Here is a 17,701-nt window from a genome sequence, read left to right on the forward strand (position 1 = left end):
GAATACGCATAAGCAAAGCTGCACCCAGCTCATCTCCATAGGCTTGCTAAATTTGTCACCAAATTTACCACGAATTTTTAAAATAAATAAAATGAATGCGAAAACACAAAAACAAAAGCAATCAAGAAGGGTAAAAGGTGCATCTAACTGACCAGGATAAGAGGCCGTCAGAACGCAGCTCGGCCGGGCCCCGCCTTTTCCTCAACAGGCCCCGCCCCTCCACTTTCAGTCAGGTTCCGCCCCTTCCCCCACCAGGTCCTGTCCCTGTCCCGGTCTAGGAGGCCCCGCCTCTTTCCCCTCTCTGGCCGGCCCCTTCCCTCCCCGATAGTCCCCGCCCACCCCGCCAAGGCTCCGCCCCTCCCAGGCGGGCCCCGCCCCTCGGGCCGCGGCATTCCCGCAGGAAGGCTCCCGCCGTCTGTGTGGGCCTGGGCGCGGCGCGGGCCGGGCGTACGCAGAGCGCGCCGGCGCGGTTGCCGTGGCAGCGCTGGCGGAGGGGACGGTGACCGGCGGGCTGAGGCGGCGGCGGGGCCACCGAGAGCCGGCGGCCGGCCGGAGGCGGCGCCGGGCAGGCCTGAGCGGCGGCGCGCGGCGCCCGGCCCGCGGGGATGCGGGACCGGCTGCCGGACCTGACGGCGGTGAGCGGCGGGCGGGCGAGCGGGCGGATAGCGGTTCGGGTCGGGAGCGCTGGGGGCGCGGGCGTGGGCCGGGGCCTGGCGGGAGGGGGTCGCGGGCCGGGCCCGGGGCGGGGGCGGGCGGGAAAGGGAGGTCAGGTCGGGGGGCGCCGGCCCGTCGGGGCGGCCTAGCGGGTGTGGTCGGGGCGGGGGCGCAGGCCTCCCCAGCCCGCAGCGCCCCGCGTGGGTCGCCGTCCCCCAGTCCCCCGGACGCCCCGACGGCCCAGAGGCGGTCACTGTTCTGCCCTCGCTTCCGCGCGGGGGGGAGACAGCTTTTGAAGGGGCGTCTCAGGGCAGCGGCCGGACTGGACCTCGAACCCCTTTGCTGAGCTGGGCTCTGCCGCTTCGCCAGCTTGATTCGTTCCCTGGAGTCACTCCATCCTGTCGCCTGGTTTGAATCCTTGCACAGCACTCAGCACGACCAGAAATTACTTGCTGAATTATGGGCCGTCCCACCCTAGTGGGTGTCAGCTCCTGGGGAGCAGGACTTCTCCCCTCGCCCTCTGTCTTGTCCCTGGGGTCTAAGACGGGACCCCGCGCGGTGGGAGTGAATGCACCTGATGCGCCTCCGTCGGGGAGGCCTTGCAGGGCTGGATGCTGGGAGGGAGCGGCGAGGCAGGTACGGAGGGCGCCTTTTGTTTCCCCTGTAAATAGTTTGCTTTGTGCTTGTTTACTGCCAGTAAGTCCAGCTAGTGGAGCGTGTAGGTGCTCAGTGAGTAGCGACAGCAAATTACAGATTATTTTAGTAAGAGAACAGTGTTTTGTTCACTTAGGCGTTGGACTAGTGTTTGATGCATTCCACAGACAATACTGTGAATGAGATGGTGCCGTTGAAACTGTAGTGGATGTTTATAGTGTGGGAGAGTTGAAAAATTTTAGGCCAACAGAATTAATTCCTTTTCTTTAAAAATATTCAATACGAGTACTAATTGTGCTGACCGTTTGCATTTTGTTTCCCAGTGCGCAGAATCCCTGGCAGCCTCAGACCTGCGCTAGGCCCACTGCCCTAAGGCATCCATTGAATGTCATGAATTAACTTCTCTTCTTTGCTTCTAGAATGGATCTAGCTGTGCCCCAGGCTTAGGAAGTAGAGAGAATAGTCAGATTATTATCTGTGTTCTGTCAGCCAGATGAGGAATCTTAGTTCAGAAAGGCAGTGAATTATTCATTCTTAAGATTATGGAAATTATGCGTTTACAGTCATCCCCAGAAAGTTTCTTCATAGTGATTTTTCTTTCCTTCCCTTTTTGTTAACGGTCAGGTCCTTTGACCTCTGCACTTTGCAGGTCAGCATCGTGTGAAACAGCAATTGCTGTTCTGTTATCTCACTCAAGGGAGTATCTTTCCTCGTTAGAATTAGAAGCTCAAATATTTGTTAAGTGAAGAAATGACGAATGTATCATGAGAGGATAGCCAAATTTATGAATGTTGGGAATAGTAGAAAAGATCTGTCAGTGGAATATGTGACAAGCTTTTCTTGGCTTGATTAGCAAAAAACAAAGAAGACAGTTATTTATTACTCTTCAGTGTATGTGTGTTTCAGCTCTTATGGCAACAGTGTTGGTAAGAACATGTTTTGGTCTAGAATTTTAGAGCAAGAAGTGACCTTTTCTGGTCCAAGATCATCTTGCTGTAGATGAAGACTAAGCAGCTGTAGGGCAAGTTAGTAGAAGTTTCTACGTCTGGAGTTGTCGAATCTTGGGCAGAGAATTTTTAAACCTCTCCAAACTTCACTTTTCCTGTATATAAAGTGGGGATAATAACATCTTTCTTGTCTATTCTCATGGAAGAAGCTGTGAAACATAAAATTATCTGTTGCATGTGCCACTCTGGGAGAACGTGGGAGAGAGAAAATGGTCTGTAATTACAAGTGCTCTTAATATTTATTAGTTTTTAAAAATGTTTTCAGGAAGTTATAAAAAGGAACCTTCTCCCTGGCATAAAATATTAAGTTAAAATTGAATTTGACATACTTAAAGTTTAATAACTTTTAATATTTAAAAACTTGTCTGAAACTTATCAGATATAAAAGTTAATTTTTTTTTTTTTTTCAGGAAATGTGTCCTCTCCAAGTAGCTCTTGGAGAAGTTGACTGTCCTTTCACAACCATGTTTCTAAATGGCTGGTGTTTTTTCCTAGGTAAAGTTTAATATTTAATTTTGGTAGTTAAAATGCCTGTGATGTCCACATTGACAAAATATTTGTGATGCCTTCTCAAGATTCCTTTACTAGCTGTTAAGGATTCCTCTTGAGAAAAAGATTCCCACTGATAACTACTCAGAAAGGACTTAAAAGTTAGTTTGTCCAATACAGTTTGTCAGATACAGAGTTAGCTGCTTCTAAGCAATGATTCTCTTTTTGAGCAGCCAGTTCATCCGGGTGCAGAAAGTTTAAGTGACTTGCCCAAGATTTCCTAAACTCTAAATCCGAAAGATGTTTCTGGTTTATAAAAAAATAAAAGGACTACCCATTCAGCAGGCACTTGAGTGCCAGTGCTCTACGAGGTACTGTGCTAGGTGCAGGGGACACAGAAATGAACTGGGTGTGTGCGGTGGATGTGCACAGCCCGGGGAAGGAAGAGCGAAGAAGCAGAAGGGAATACTGTTTAGGAAATAAGTCAATCAGAACGGAATTGCTGTCCTGGAAGATAATGACCCCAGATATAGTTTGATCACCTTTAAGAAAAGTTTGCAAATGCAAATGGCTATATTTATTATAGTTAAAAATAGAAAAATTGCAAATTTCAACTGTGGGAATTTGCAGGGTAATAAATACAAGCACAGTAGCTATGTGGTATTCATTAGTAGATGTATGAGAAAATTACCTTTTTAAAACCATTTTATTGAAGTATACTTGATTCACAATGTTGTGTTTAATTTCTGCTGTACAGCAAAGTGACTGTTATACATATATATATACTTTTTCATATTCTTTTCCATTATAGTTTATCACAGGATGTTGAATATAGTTCCCTGTGCTGTACAGTAGGACCCTGTTGTTTGTTGAGAAAATTACTTTTTTTTTTAACGCCTTTATTGGAATGTAATTGCTTTACAATGGTGTGTTAGTTTCTGCTTTATAACAAAGTGAATCAGTTATACATATACATATGTTCCCATATCTCTTCCCTCTTGCGTCTCCCTCCCTCCCACCCTCCCTATCCCATCCCCCACCTAGCTGATCTCCCTGTGCTATGCGGCTGCTTCCCACTAGCTATCTATTTTACGTTTGGTAGTGTATATATGTCCACACCACTCTCTCACTTTGTCACAGCTTACCCTTCCCCCTCCCCATATCTTCAAGTCCATTCTCTAGTAGGTCTGTGTCTTTATTCCCGTCTTGCCCCTAGGTTCTTCATGACATTTTTTTTCTTAGATTCCATATATATGTGTTAGCATACGGTATTTGTCTTTCTCTTTCTTACTTCACTCGTATGACAGACTCTAGGTCTATCCACCTCACTACAAATAACTCAATTCGTTTCTTTTTATGGCTGAGTAATATTCCATTGTATATATGTGCCACATCTTCTTCATCCATTCATCTGTTGATGGACACTTAGGTTGCTTCCATGTCCTGGCTATTGTAAATAGAGCTGCAATGAACATTTTGGTACATGACTCTTTTTGAATTACGGTTTTCTCAGGGTATATGCCCAGTAGTGGGATTGCTGGGTCGTATGGTAGTTCTATTTGTAGTTTTTTAAGGAACCTCCATACTGTTCTCCATACTGGCTGTATCAATTTACATTCAACCAACAGTGCAAGAGTGTTCCCTTTTCTCCACACCCTCTCCAGCATTTATTGTTTCGAGATTTTTTTTTTTTTTTTTTTTGTGGTACGCAGGCCTCTCACTGTTGTGGCCTCTCCTGTTGTGGAGCACAGGCTCCGGACGCGCAGGCTCAGTGGCCACGGCTCACGGGCCTAGCCGCTCCGTGGCATGTGGGATCTTCCCAGACCGGGGCATGAACCCATGTCCCCTGCATTGGCAGGTGGACTCTGAACCACTGCGCCACCAGGGAAGCCCTGTTTCTAGATTTTTTGATGATGGCCATTCTGACCGGTGTGAGATGATATCTCATTGTAGTTTTGATTTGCATTTCTCTAATGATTAATGATGTTGAGCATTCTTTCATGTGTTTGTTGGCAGTCTGTATATCTTCTTTGGAGAAATGTCTATTTAGGTGTTCTGCCCATTTTGGGATTGGGTTGTTGGTTTTTTTGTTATTGAGCTGCATGAGCTGCTTGTAAATTTTGGAGATTAATCCTTTGTCAGTTGCTTCATTTGCAAATATTTTCTCCCATTCTGACAGTTGTCTCTTGGTCTTGTTTATGGTTTCCTTTGCTGTGCAAAAGCTTTGAAGTTTCATTAGGCCCCATTTGTTTATTTTTGTTTTTATTTCCATTTCTCTAGGAGGTGGATCAAAAAAGATCTTGCTGTGATTTATGTCATAAAGTGTTCTGCCTATGTTTTCCTCTAAGAGTTTGATAGTGTCTGGTCTTACATTTAGGTCTTTAATCCATTTTGAGTTTATTTTTGTGTATGGTGTTAGGGAGTGTTCTAATTTCATACTTTTACATGTACCTGTCCAGTTTTCCCAGCAGCACTTATTGAAGAGGCTGTCTTTTCTCCACTGTATATTCTTGCCTCCTTTATCAAACATAAGGTGACCATATGTGCGTGGGTTTATCTCTGGGCTTTCTATCCTGTTCCATTGATCTATATTTCTGTTTCTGTGCCAGTGCCATATTGTCTTGACTACTGTAGCTTTGTAGTATAGTCTGAAGCCAGGGAGCCTGATTCCTCCAGCTCCATTTTTCGTTCTCAAGATTGCTTTGACTATTCAGGGTCTTTTGTGTTTCCATACAAATTGTGAAATTTTTTGTTCTAGTTCTGTGAAAAATGCCAGTGGTAGTTTGATAGGGATTGCATTGAATCTGTAGATTGCTTTGGGTAGTAGAGTCATTTTCACAATGTTGATTCTTCCAATCCAAGAACATGGTATATCTCTCCATCTGTTTGTATCATCTTTAATTTCTTTCATCAGTGTCTTATAATTTTCTGCATACAGTTGTCTCCTTAGGTAGGTTTATTCCTAGATATTTTATTCTTTTTGTTGCAATGGTAAATGGGAGTGTTTTCTTAATTTCACTTTCAGATTTTTCATCATTAGTGTATAAGAATGCCAGAGATTTCTGTGCATAATTCTGTATCCTGCTACTTTACCAAATTCATTGATTAGCTCTAGTAGTTTTCTGGTAGCATCTTTAGGACTCTCTCTGTATAGTGTCATGTCATCTGCAAACAGTGACAGCTTTACTTCTTTTCCGATTTGGATTCCTTTTATTTCTTTTTCTTCTCTGATTGCTGTGGCTAGAACTTCCAAAACTATGTTGAATAAGAGTGGTGTGAGTGGGCAACCTTGTCTTGTTCCTGATCTTAGTGGAAGTGGTTTCAGTTTTTCACCATTGAGGACGATGCTGGCTGTGGGTTTGTCATATATGGCCTTTATTATGTTGAGGAAAGTTCCCTCTATGCCTACTTTCTGCAGGGTTTTTATCATAAATGGGTGTTGAATTTTGTCGAAAGCTTTCTCTGCATCTATTGAGATGATCATATGGTTTTTCTCCTTCAATTTGTTAATATGGTGTATCACGTTGATTGATTTGCGTATATTGAAGAATCCTTGCATTCCTGGAATAAACCCCACTTGATCATGGTGTATGATCCCTTTAATGTGCTGTTGGATTCTGTTTGCTAGTATTTTGTTGAGGATTTTTGCATCTATGTTCATCAGTGATATTGACCTGTAGTTTTCTTTCTTTGTGACATCTTTGTCTGGTTTTGGTATCAGGGTGATGGTGGCCTCATAGAATGAGTTTGGGAGTGTTCCTCCCTCTGCTATATTTTGGAAGAGTTTGAGAAGGATAGATGTTAGCTCTTCTCTAAATGTTTGATAGAATTCGCCTGTGAAGCCATCTGGTCCTGGGCTTTTGTTTGTTAGAAGATCTTAAATCACAGTTTCCATTTCAGTGCTTGTGATTGGTCTGTTCATATTTTCTATTTCTTCCTGGTTCAGTCTCGGCAGGTTGTGCATTTCTAAGAATGTGTCCATTTCTTCCAGGTTGTCCATTTTATGGGCATAGAGTTGCTTGTAGTAATCTCTCATGATCTTTTGTATTTCTGCAGTGTCAGTTGTTACTTCTCCTTTTTCATTTCTAATTCTATTGATTTGAGTCTTCTCCCTTCTTTTCTTGATGAGTCTGGCTAATGGTTTATCAATTTTGTTTATCTTCTCAAAGAACCAGCTTCTAGTTTGGTTGATCTTTGCTATCGTTTCCTTTATTTCTTTTTCATTTATTTCTGATCTGATCTTTATGATTTCTTTCCTTCTGCTAAATTTGGGGGGGGTTGTTCTTTCTCTAATTGCTTTAGGTGCAAGGTTAGGTTGCTTATCTGAGATGTTTCATGTTTCTTAAGGTAGGATTGTATTGCTATAAACTTCCCTCTTAGAACTGCTTTTGCTGCATCCCATAGGTTTTGGGTCGTCGTGTCTCCATTGTTATTTGTTTCTAGGTAGAAAATTACTATTTTTTTTTTTTTTTTTTTTTTTTCTTTTTGCGGTATGCGGGCCTCTCACTGTTGTGGCCTCTCCCGTTGCGGAGCACAGGCTCCGGGCGCGCAGGCCCAGAGGCCATGGCTCACGGGCCCAGCCGCTCCGCGGCATATGGGATCCTCCCAGACCGGGGCACGAACCCGTATCCCCTGCATCGGCAGGCGGACTCTCAACCACTGCGCCACCAGGGAGGCCCCGAAAATTACTATTTTTAATACTTGGGTTCATGGTGATGAATTGCAAGTATAATTTATTTATTTATATATGTATGTGTGTATGTATGTGTTTATTTTTGGCTGCACTGGTTTTCATTGCTGCGCACGGGCTTTTCTCTAGTTGTGGCGAGCAGGGGCTTCTCATTGCGGTGGCTTCTCTTGTTGCGGAGCATGGGCTCTAGGCATGCGGGCTTCAGTAGTTGTGGCACACAGGCTTAGTTGCTCCGCGGCATGTGTGATGTTCCCGGACCAGGGATCGAACCGGTGTCCCCTGCACTGGCAGGTGGATTCTTAACCACTGAGCCACCAGGGAAGTCCCACAATTTTTTAAGTGGCAGGAAAAACTGCCCAGATATTTTTAAGGTTCTTTTTTGGCAGCTCAAATTGCACGCAGGGTGCAGATTGTTACGTAGTAAAGTTTCAGGTTCCAATTTATAAAATAAAAACTTTTTTTCTAAGTACTTCACTGAAAGTTACAATACTGAGAATTTCATAATACATGTATAATATATGAATATGTCTATAATTTTGAATATGTTTATGGTTTAGAATTTCACAATTTACTAAATCCTGTATCATCATACAGACAGTTCCCACAATTGGAATCTATATAGTTTCTCCAGGAACTATAATAAATATCCGTTTGTATACAAAATAAAAGAGCAAAGCCTGTACATTTCCACAGGTTAATTACTTCTGGTTTTTAACTTCAAGTCTATTCATTCTGAATGTAAGGAATAGAGAACCTAGGCGATAACCAGCACCCTCACTCCCGCAGATCGCCTTGTTCCAGTCTCTGCTGTTCCCACGTGCCCTTCTGCTCCGGCCCTTGCACACGCTGCTCCATGTGTGTGTCTCTCTCCCCCTTTCTCTGCTGGCCCCACCCCTTCTTTTGGCCTCAGTTCAGGCATCACCACCAGGAAGTCTTCCCGCCCTCCTTCCCCCTTGGGTCCCCAGAGATCTTCCTTTCTGTGCATCTGAACACACACGAGGTCCTGTTTTCTTCCTGCGCCCTCCCCCAGACTCTGCACCATTTCCAGGGCAGATGTGTGCTGTCGGGTTTGCTCTGAAGCCTCAGGATTCCGCACAGAGCACCTGCTAGGTGTATATTGAGTCGTGTGTTTGCTTTTGAAAAGGCCCAGGGTTAGGAAGATGCAGATGACAGTGGACTCTGTTGTCTTCAAGGCTCTTTGGGTTTCAAGGGACAGAAACCCCTTAGCTAAAACAGAAAAGGGAGATTGACTAAAGGGTAGAATGGGGCCTCAGACTCAGGGCGGGCTGTGCCGTGAGACTTCACGAGGGGATGGAACCAGGGCCAGCGAGCTACCAAGACCGCCTCTGTCCTTGACTTTCGTCTGCCGTGCTGCTTCTCACTGTGTGTGTCTGTGTCTTTGTTTCCTGGTTTCTCTGTCCTTCTGTGTGTGCTTTCTCTCTGCTCCACCCCCATCTCTGTCTCATCTCTCTGCTCTTCATTCATTCCTTCAGCTGATCTCTACTGAGTGGCTGCTACGTGCCAGGCACTGTTTCAGGCATGAGTTATGACAAGACCCTTGAAGTCATTGCTCCCCTGAAACGTGTCATGGGGGAGGGGACAAGAAACAGCTAAGTCAGTGAGCAATAAAATGCCTTTCTCAGTAACTGCTGGGGAGGAAATGAAACGGGGGAGTGGGTGTGGGTGTGGCTGTTCTGGGCTGGGCCATCAGGGGTCTCTGATCGGGGGAGGTCTCTGAGCTGAGATCTGAATGAGAAGGAGCCAGCCGGGCACAGGTCTGGGAGGTGGGCACTGGGCAGAAGGCACGGCCAGCCCCAGGGCTCTGCTGTGGGCACAGGTTCGTGTGAAGGACAGGAAGGTGATGAGTTTGATTGTCAGTGGTGAGCAAAACATGAGAGATGAGGAGAAATGTTTAAACATACCTTCGAGAGGAGAAAACAGAAGCATTTGTGCAATACAGTGTTATTTATGTAAAGTGTAAGTACCTGCAGTATTTATATAATATTAATAATGGAGACAAATATGAAGTAAAAATATAAAACATGAAATAGTGTAATATTCTACCTAGGGCATGAAACTACGACTGATTACCTAAATATATGGGAAAGAAATGTTACTGACATCGACAGCATAATTACCAACTGGCCAACAGTCTCAGCTTTTACCTATTTTTAATTACAAGTATTCGTTTTTTACTGAAGTAATGTAATTTTGAAATTAATGTATTGTAGCAGCAAAGCTACTACAACCATTGTACATATTTCAAGATAATTATTTCCTCACAATTATCATTTGCATGGAAGGCTCTAGTGTATGTGTATTTGGAGAACAACCTGGAGAAAAATCCAGTGTTTTATCCAACTTTGGATTCTACTAATTTGTGATAATTCAGCTTCTGAATTATCTAAACGGCATTCCAGTGACAAATGATTCATCTCTGTTAAGTAGTCTCTAAACGTGGAAGCTACTTGATGTCTCTTCCTCGGAACAGTTTTTACAGAGAGAATTGTATTTTAATATAATGCTGCTTTTAAGGAGAATTGTTTTAAAATTTAGCAGAAACGGAAAGTTGATATTTGGATGTTTATCTTGCACTTTGACACTTTGGAAATCAAGTTGGAGAGTATTCCCACTGCTCGTAGTAAATGCTTTGCCACAAATCGTTTTGTTATATACAGTAAGTACACTGTCGTAAACAGCAGCTATTGTACAGGGATCACACAGTCTCAGCTAGAAAGGTTGAACGTGGGCTTCACTGAAGACGGCGCGATTGTGCAGCAGCTTAAACAGCATTCTTTTTTTCTTTTTTCTTCTCTTTTTTTTGGCCACGTTGTGCGTCATGTGGGATTTTAGTTCCTTGACCAGGAATCGAACCCGGGCCCCCTGCAGTGGAAGCACGGAAGCCCTGAACCACTGGACCGCCAGGGGAGTCCCTAAAGAGCATTGTTTTGGTAGTCATTTCTTGGTTTCTTTTTTCATGAATGGAAAAGCTAAGACAGTATTACTGGGTCTATTTCCTAATGTCAGGTAATTCTGAGAATTCCAGATAGAACGAAGAAACATAAGTAAAGGCTTAAAGATGAGATGGAAAAAAGAAGACATTAGAGGAAACAGATTCCAAGTCATTGGCTCCCTCTTGGTCTGCAGGTACATAAACGAACGATTTATCGGGAAGCGAATGACTGAATAAAGGTCACGCATGACACGTGGGCTTCAGCGGGAGGAAGAATTGAGTTTCTTTGGTAACTGTTTGTTCACCACCTCCTGCACGGAGTGTGGTCCGTGTGTGATGGAACAGTAAAATGACTGACTTCCCGTAGGGAGAGTGTCATGTTGGAAACCGTCTCTCCTGAGCCTGGAAATGAGTGTCTCTCCCGGAGCAGGTGAAGTAGCGGGCTTAGGTTCGCGACCGTGTCACACACTCAACAGGCCTCTTCGTGTGGGCCTCGCCTCGAGGTGGTCTAGTGCCGCGGGGGTCAGGGCTGGGGCTGGGGCGTGCAGGGGAAGCAAGACAGCTGTGGACTGACCGTTGGTGAACCCCTGCGATGGACGCGTCGAGGGCTCAGTGTGTCATTCCTTCCACTTTTGTACGTGTTTGTCATTTTCCGCGGCAGAAGGTGAAACAGGCCGAACGCCGAGGCCTCTGAGAACCGCGAGTGGCTGTCAGCGGGGTGAGATGTGCGCCCCCGGCCCCGGGGAATCCCAGCCCTGCTAGGCCACGTTCACGTTCACTCTCTCTCCTCCCCGCGTTGAATCTGCAGGGAGTTGGCTACTTACAGTTCAGTCCCTTGAGCCCTGTGAGCGCCCCAGCTGAGAAGCGACCGGGTGGGGCGCGGGGAGGGCAGTGACGTGCGGGGCCACTCGAGGAGCGCGTGGTGTCGAAGGCCCGCGCGAGGCCGCCTGGCCCGGAGCCCGGAGGAGAGCTGGGAGGCGGGCTTCGCCTGGAGGACCCTCGTGAAGCCCTTTCTTCCGGGAGGAGGGCAGGGGCGGGGCGGGGGGCGGGGTTAAGAGCAAGGGCGTGGGCTGGAGTCAGAGGGGCAGGGCGGCCTCGGCTCTGAGTGTCTAGGGCGGCCCTCCCCTCGAGCCTCGGGAGCGGGTGTGGGAGGTGACTGTGAGCCAAGGCGAGGGCGGCTCTTGCCGTTGGGGAGTGAGCGCAGTGTGGGTTCTGTGAGGTCGAGCCCACCTGGTGCCCAAAGAGGCTGGGTGCTCAGCCGTCCATGGGGTGCTGGGGGCGTGAAGCGGGGATGCTCGCAGGCCTCGGGCGGCGCTGGAGGGCCGGTGAGCCCGCGCGCACCCCGAGCCCTCCTGCCGCCCCGTGCCCTGGCGCGCGGTACCCAGTAGCAGCCGTCTGTCGCTGCAGGTGCCCTGGGATCCCTGAGAAGAACACTGCGGAGTTGGCGGGCGGGTCTGCACATAACTTTCTGTCGCTTGTTGGCCGATTGCCGATCTGCCTTTAAGTGCTTTTTCGCTCGGAATTAAGAGCATGGACCAGAAATGATTTTAAGAGCCTTTATTGGGGTATGCGTGCCCTGGGAAAATAGCGCCCTTCCGAAACCCACAGCCCCGCCTCTGGGGGCGGGACGGGATGGGTGTTGTCCCCGCCCCGTCGCCGGTTAGAACCCAGATCTGCGACTCCCGGTAGGTACAGGGTTCTTTCTTCCGGACAGTGCTGTTCGCAGGCTGCAGAGTTAAGAGGAGTGTCAATTAGCACGCTCGATTGGAGAAAGGATGGCGTGAGAGCGTTCTTCAGCCCTTACTGGTGCGTGCGCGTCCTTGGGCTCTCGTGCCGCGGGCCCGCAGACTGGGGCCTGACCCAGGGAGACGTGCCCTCCCGGCTCTGGAGGCCAGAAGCCAGGGTGTCGCGGGGCCGCACCCTCCCCGAACCTGCGCCAGAGCCCTGCCTTGCCTCTCTCACCTTCCCGTGCGGGCGGCGGTCCTCGGGGGTCCTCGGCTTGTAGGTGCATCGCGGTCATCACGGGCCGCCTCCCCCTGTGCGTCTCTGTCTCTTCTCATAAGGACGCGAGTCACGTTGGGTTAAGGGCCCACGCTGCTCCAGCACGGCCTCATCTTGACTGACTGCATCTTCACTGATCCTTTTTCCAAATACGGGTCCCAGGCTGAGGTCCTGGGGGTTTGCAACATCTGTGTTTAGTTGGACACCGTTGAACCCACAGTGCTCGTCCTGTTCGCGGAGCTCACATAAGACGTTTGCCGTGGCAGCGCTGCCTGACTGCAGGCATCTTTCCCCGCAGCCGGCGCCTGTGAGAGCAGGGTCCCTCAGCTCTGAGAGGCGCCGGGGGCCTCCGGCCCGCAGCTGAGGGAGCTTCTGCCGGAGTCCTGCGTAGGTAGGTCTCTGCTTTTCCCTCCGAGACCGCCCCACGGCTGTCCCAGCGCGAGGTGTCGCCTGGTGACAACACGTTGCTCACGGTCCTCTCGTAAAAGCCCCTTGTGTGAGGGAGCTCGCGCCTCCCTTAGAGGAGCTCGCCTCTTCTCCCTTGCCCTCCTGGATTGTCTGGTCGAGGAGGCCCTGGGGTAAGGCAGGTGCCGAAGCCTTCCCTGGGGTGGTGAGAGATTATTGTTGATTTTTAGGCCAAATGGATCTGCCTTAGCGAGGGCCCTGGATGAGTGCAGAGGGAGGCTGCATTGTGCTTTCTTCACACATTTATTAAATTTTTAGATGTTTTCCTAGATAAATTTAGTGGAATTTTGTTTCCACATTATTTCTGGGTTGTAGATCATTAGAGCCACACTTCAGACTTTCCGTGGTTAAAGACTCTGATTTCACGAGGGTTGAGAGAATCCCTGAAACCCGTGGCCGCCTCGGCTCTCGCAGGGTTTGAGCTGAGCTGACTCACCCTGCGTGTCCTCGGGGAGACAGTTCCTAACAGCTCCCTCCTCTGTATTCTGGCAGGTGTCTTTCCTTTCTCCTCCCGAGTCGCCAGCTCTCGCTGGTGGATGCTGTGTCACACGTCCTTGACAAACACTGTGTGATTCCGGTACCAGGTCCCGGGTTCTGATGTTGTCTCCTGTCCCCCGTGGCTGAAGACGGAGGTCGCTTTCTTCCCAGGAGAGACTTTCCACCGTTGGGTTCTTCTGCCTCCCTCGAGGGGTGGGGAACCCAGCCCGGCAGCATCACCTGGAACTTGGAATGTGACGATGTTCCCGACGTTCTAGGACAGTCACGAGTGCGTGGACTGCCTCACCCCAGCCCCGCTGAGTCAGAGACCCAGCCCTCTAGGCGGAGCTGATGCCCCTCAAGTTAGAGACCCATTGGTCTAGAATAACATCTCCTCATTCTTTATTCTTCAGTGTTATTTTAAACTGATGGTACCTGTTTGCGTCTACGTGAAAAATTTTAAAACCAGAATTTTACGTTTTATATTTTTCCATTTTAGTGTAGGAAGAATGATGATGGAGACCCAGCTGTTGTTGCTGCAAAGGACCCTTTTATGGATGATTTGTAAAGTATGGTGTTATCCTGGGGCTTCCCAGCGGTCAGTTGCTTTCTTCCTCCGTGTTACTTACTCAAGTCTTCGCCACTGAGTCTTTCCTTAGTAAAGTGTTCCTTGATTATGAGTGTGGCCGTGACTGGGAGTTACTCACTTAGGGAAAATTGATAAGCACCAGCTAACATATGTGATAGTTCCTTGAAAAATTATTATGTAGTCTTGAAAAGTGAACTGGTGGTATCAGTATTTTCAATCTTTATAGAGAGTGTGCAATGTAAGCGGTTTCACTTGTTGAGGATAAACCTGGCCTGTGTTAAATGGACGTACTCAGCATGGGTGGTGCTACGTCGCTCAGTTCTCAGAGATCTAGCCATTGTTTCCCCAGGATGCGGCTGCTTCTCGGGGCATACAGCCCGGTCTGCCCGCCTTGACCGTGGCCTGGTGCGGCTCTGGCACACTTCGGAGTCGTTACACTTTGGTGCTGTTAGTGAGTTGGGATCCTGTAGGTACCGAACTGCTCTTGTCTTTCAGTTCACTGTTTGTATCTATGTGAAAATTTTTAAAACCAGAATTTTACATTTTATATTTTTCCATTTTAGTGTAGGAAAAACGATGATGGAGACACAACTGTTGTTATTGAAAAGGACCATTTTATGGATGATTTCTTCCATCAGGTAAGAGCCGTTTAATGAAACCCAGACGGACTTGTTTTCTTTAAACATAGTTAAACTAATGTAACTGTGCACTTTTCATATTTGAAATAATACCCAAACTAATATTTTTAAAAGTTGGTGTTTGAATTGCATAAGTTCTCTAGACTTTTTAGTGCTAGGAAAACATTCTTCCTGGTGTTGGACTTGGTCGGGGGGTGGGGGGCTGAGAATGGTGATCGTGGGTGTGGAGGGCACATGTGGAGACTGATGCCCGCAGGCTGGGGTGCTAGCCCGGCGTGGCTGCTGCTCCTGGGCCGTGCTGGGGGAAGGCGCGTCTTCCTGCGAGCACGGGAAGGCCCTGGGGAGATGCTGCTGCACCCATGGCCAGCGGTGTTCTCCAGACTCGGGCAGTTTGGTCCCGGGGAGGGGAAGGCCTGGGGGCGGTGCTGCCCCTCAGCTGGTGGTCAGGTGTGCACGGTACACACAGCGAGGCTTCCCTTGCTTTCCTCCTGCAGAATGGCCGTGAGTCCCACACATCAGAGAGCTCATGTTGTGTATTTCCTAAAATCTTTGACTGAATTTTAAATTCCTCTCCTGAGAAGTTTTCCACGTTTCAGAATACCGGTCTCTAGGTCATATGGACTTCTCTCCTGAGAGCTCTTATCCGTAAGCAAAGATGCGATTGTGGCAGCTCTGCTCTGCCGTTGCCGGCAGGCAGCACGGCCTTTCTCTGGGCTGTCTGCGTGCAGGCCTGCACCCTTGGATCTGACCTCACACCTGTCCGTTCCTTCGGGCTTCCCTGCGAGGCCTTTCCCTCTCCCTCTTAGCCCCCCAGGGCTGTTTCTAGGCTGGCATCATGTTTAAATTGTTAACCCTAAGTCATAGCTGATCAAATTTTGCATAATTTAAAATTTTTGAAATTGAGTCAGAGAACAAATATTTTGACTTTGTTACATATGAAGAAAAGAGACGGGTTCAGTGTAATTTTTTAATGATGAAAGCTTCATTTGCAGGACTTGTTTTGATTATGCTGAATCTCGTCTACAAGTTTCAGTTAACTCAAATCTGTTGACAGTCTAAACCGGTCTATCAATACGTGGATTTGAAAATATGTGATATGTTAATAAAAAATATCTTAGAAGTTATCTAAGATAACTTTAGAAGTTATCTTAGAAGTTATCAGTTTTCCAGATCCAGTCAGAATTCATTGAATACCTAGTGTAAGAACCTATTCATTGGGTTTCAAGCATTTATGTTAGTTCTTAATCTTACCTAATGGAAAAAACATGAAATTAAATCGTTCGCTACAGGAACTTACTTTAAGGTACAAAAGAGTTAAGATGGTGGATTTCCGGATTTCACTTTGGAAATGAGACTCTTTTTACTGTCTTTAGCTTACCCACCCACTTTGTAAAATCGTTACTTCTCTGATTTTACCCCCTTTACCTAGATGCTTAATTCTTCCATACCAGTTCTCCGGAAAAACATATTTCTTATTTTAAGAATCTCCCAGCATTAAATGTTGTTGTTGTATTTTATAGAATTATATAAATCACTCAGAGTCATTAAGCTGTAGTAACTTAGCGCTAATCCATTTTGGCTGTGGGTGTCTCAGAGATGCAGAAAAAAAACGGGTGGCTCATGTTAGGGAGGTTTGAGAGCCATCGATTGTAACTTAAGTTCCAGTTTCACTTGTTAAATGGTTGTTTTATTTTACAGTTAATTTCTGTGAAATGACTTCTTAGACAGATAGAGAAGCAAGTGATGTGTGTTAATACAAACTCTTTCTTAGAAAATGGCATTCAGATCTTACATATCACATAGAACATTGCAGAAGGTAGGAATTTTGCACGTGACCAGTGTTTGGTGAAGACTAACATAGTGCTGTAATGAGCGACCAGGAATCTTCTCTCTGCGAAGATGATTTGTAGTTGACGGAGGAGGCGGGGGACCCTGCGTGGTGTGCTTCGTAGGCGTAAATGGACCTGGCACCACAGCGACGGTGGCGCTTCCCTCCTGGTCCCGAGTCGGTGGTCCAGCAGTTTTCTTTTCGGACCACGCTGGGACTTGTGCTGCACAGATACTGGGGGTATGTGTACTGCAGAACCCTCCAAGGGGTAAAACAGTGTCTCTCCTACTTTGTGACAGATGCGTGCTACTGAATTTATTTCAGAAATGCTGCTTTAATGATGGCTCATTGAAATGTAGATCTGCACTAAAACCCCAAAGTTGTTATTTGTGTTTAAGCCTGCATGATAAAGTAGCAAAAATTTTAAAAGATTCCATTTTAATTCTATGTACTGTTTTTACATGATTAATTAAATTATAAGTATGTGAAGTATATGAAGTTCTGTAGAAATTGACTGTAAATAAATGGAAATAACACCCAGGCCTAACGAAATAGCCGTTCACTGCGCTATGCAAGTAGAATTCTGTGTTCAACTCTCCTCTAAAACTTTGGCTTTCAAAATGTGCTGTGGGGCTTGGTCCCAGTGTCCCTGGGGTCCCTAAGGCCCTTCCAATGAGTTCCTGTGGCTGATAACGATTTTCATAAAAATACCAAGATGTTTACCTCTTTCCTCTCACTCTGTCACCAATGGACAATGGGGGAGTTTCCAGAGGCTACATCAAGTGTGTGATACGGCAACAGACTAAACACAGAAGCAGGTATCAGAATCAAGATGCCTTCCATTAAGCTAGAAATTAGATTTGCAGAAAAATGTAGATCAGTGCTCGTACTTTCACTGATTTGGGGGGAGGGAATTCTGCTTTTTCCATAAAAATAGGTTATTGGTATTGACATGTGTATTAATGTCCTACTACTGCTCTAACGAATTACCACAACCATAGTGGCTAAATCCAACATACACTCACAGCCTGACAGCTGCAGAGGTCCGAAGCTGAAATGAGCCACTGGGGCTCCCGTCAAGGTGCCGGCAGGGCCGCGCCCTTCTGCAGGCTCGGTGGGGAGAGGCTGTGTCCTGCCTTCTCCAGCCTCTGGGGGCACCTGCGTCCTGGGCTCGCGGCCCTTCCCCAGCGTCGGGCACCTCACTGCAGCCTCTGCTTCTGTTGTCATGTCGCTTTTTTCTAAGTTTGGTCCCGTTG

General features: G+C 47.0%; 1 protein-coding gene across 4 annotated transcripts in view; it reads left to right on the forward strand.

Moving 5' to 3' along the window:
- Positions 1-390: 390 nt before the first annotated feature.
- The window catches only part of STX2 (syntaxin 2), a 45,675-nt gene continuing 28,364 nt past the window's right edge, over positions 391-17,701 (forward strand). For 2 of the 4 annotated variants that reach the window (XM_081253305.1, XM_081253306.1), the window contains exons 1-2: positions 391-635; positions 14,543-14,617. In XM_081253305.1, the coding sequence (XP_081109431.1) occupies positions 606-635; positions 14,543-14,617 (105 nt within the window). In that variant the 5' untranslated portion in view covers positions 391-605. Of the gene's footprint in view, positions 636-13,593; positions 13,960-14,542; positions 14,618-17,701 lie in introns of those variants that run through there. The other 2 variants (XM_081253304.1, XM_081253303.1) reach the window with 2 other exon arrangements.

Source organism: Mesoplodon bidens (genome assembly GCF_964165515.1).
Source record: "Mesoplodon bidens genome assembly, chromosome: 13".
Lineage (NCBI taxonomy): Eukaryota > Metazoa > Chordata > Mammalia > Artiodactyla > Ziphiidae > Mesoplodon > Mesoplodon bidens.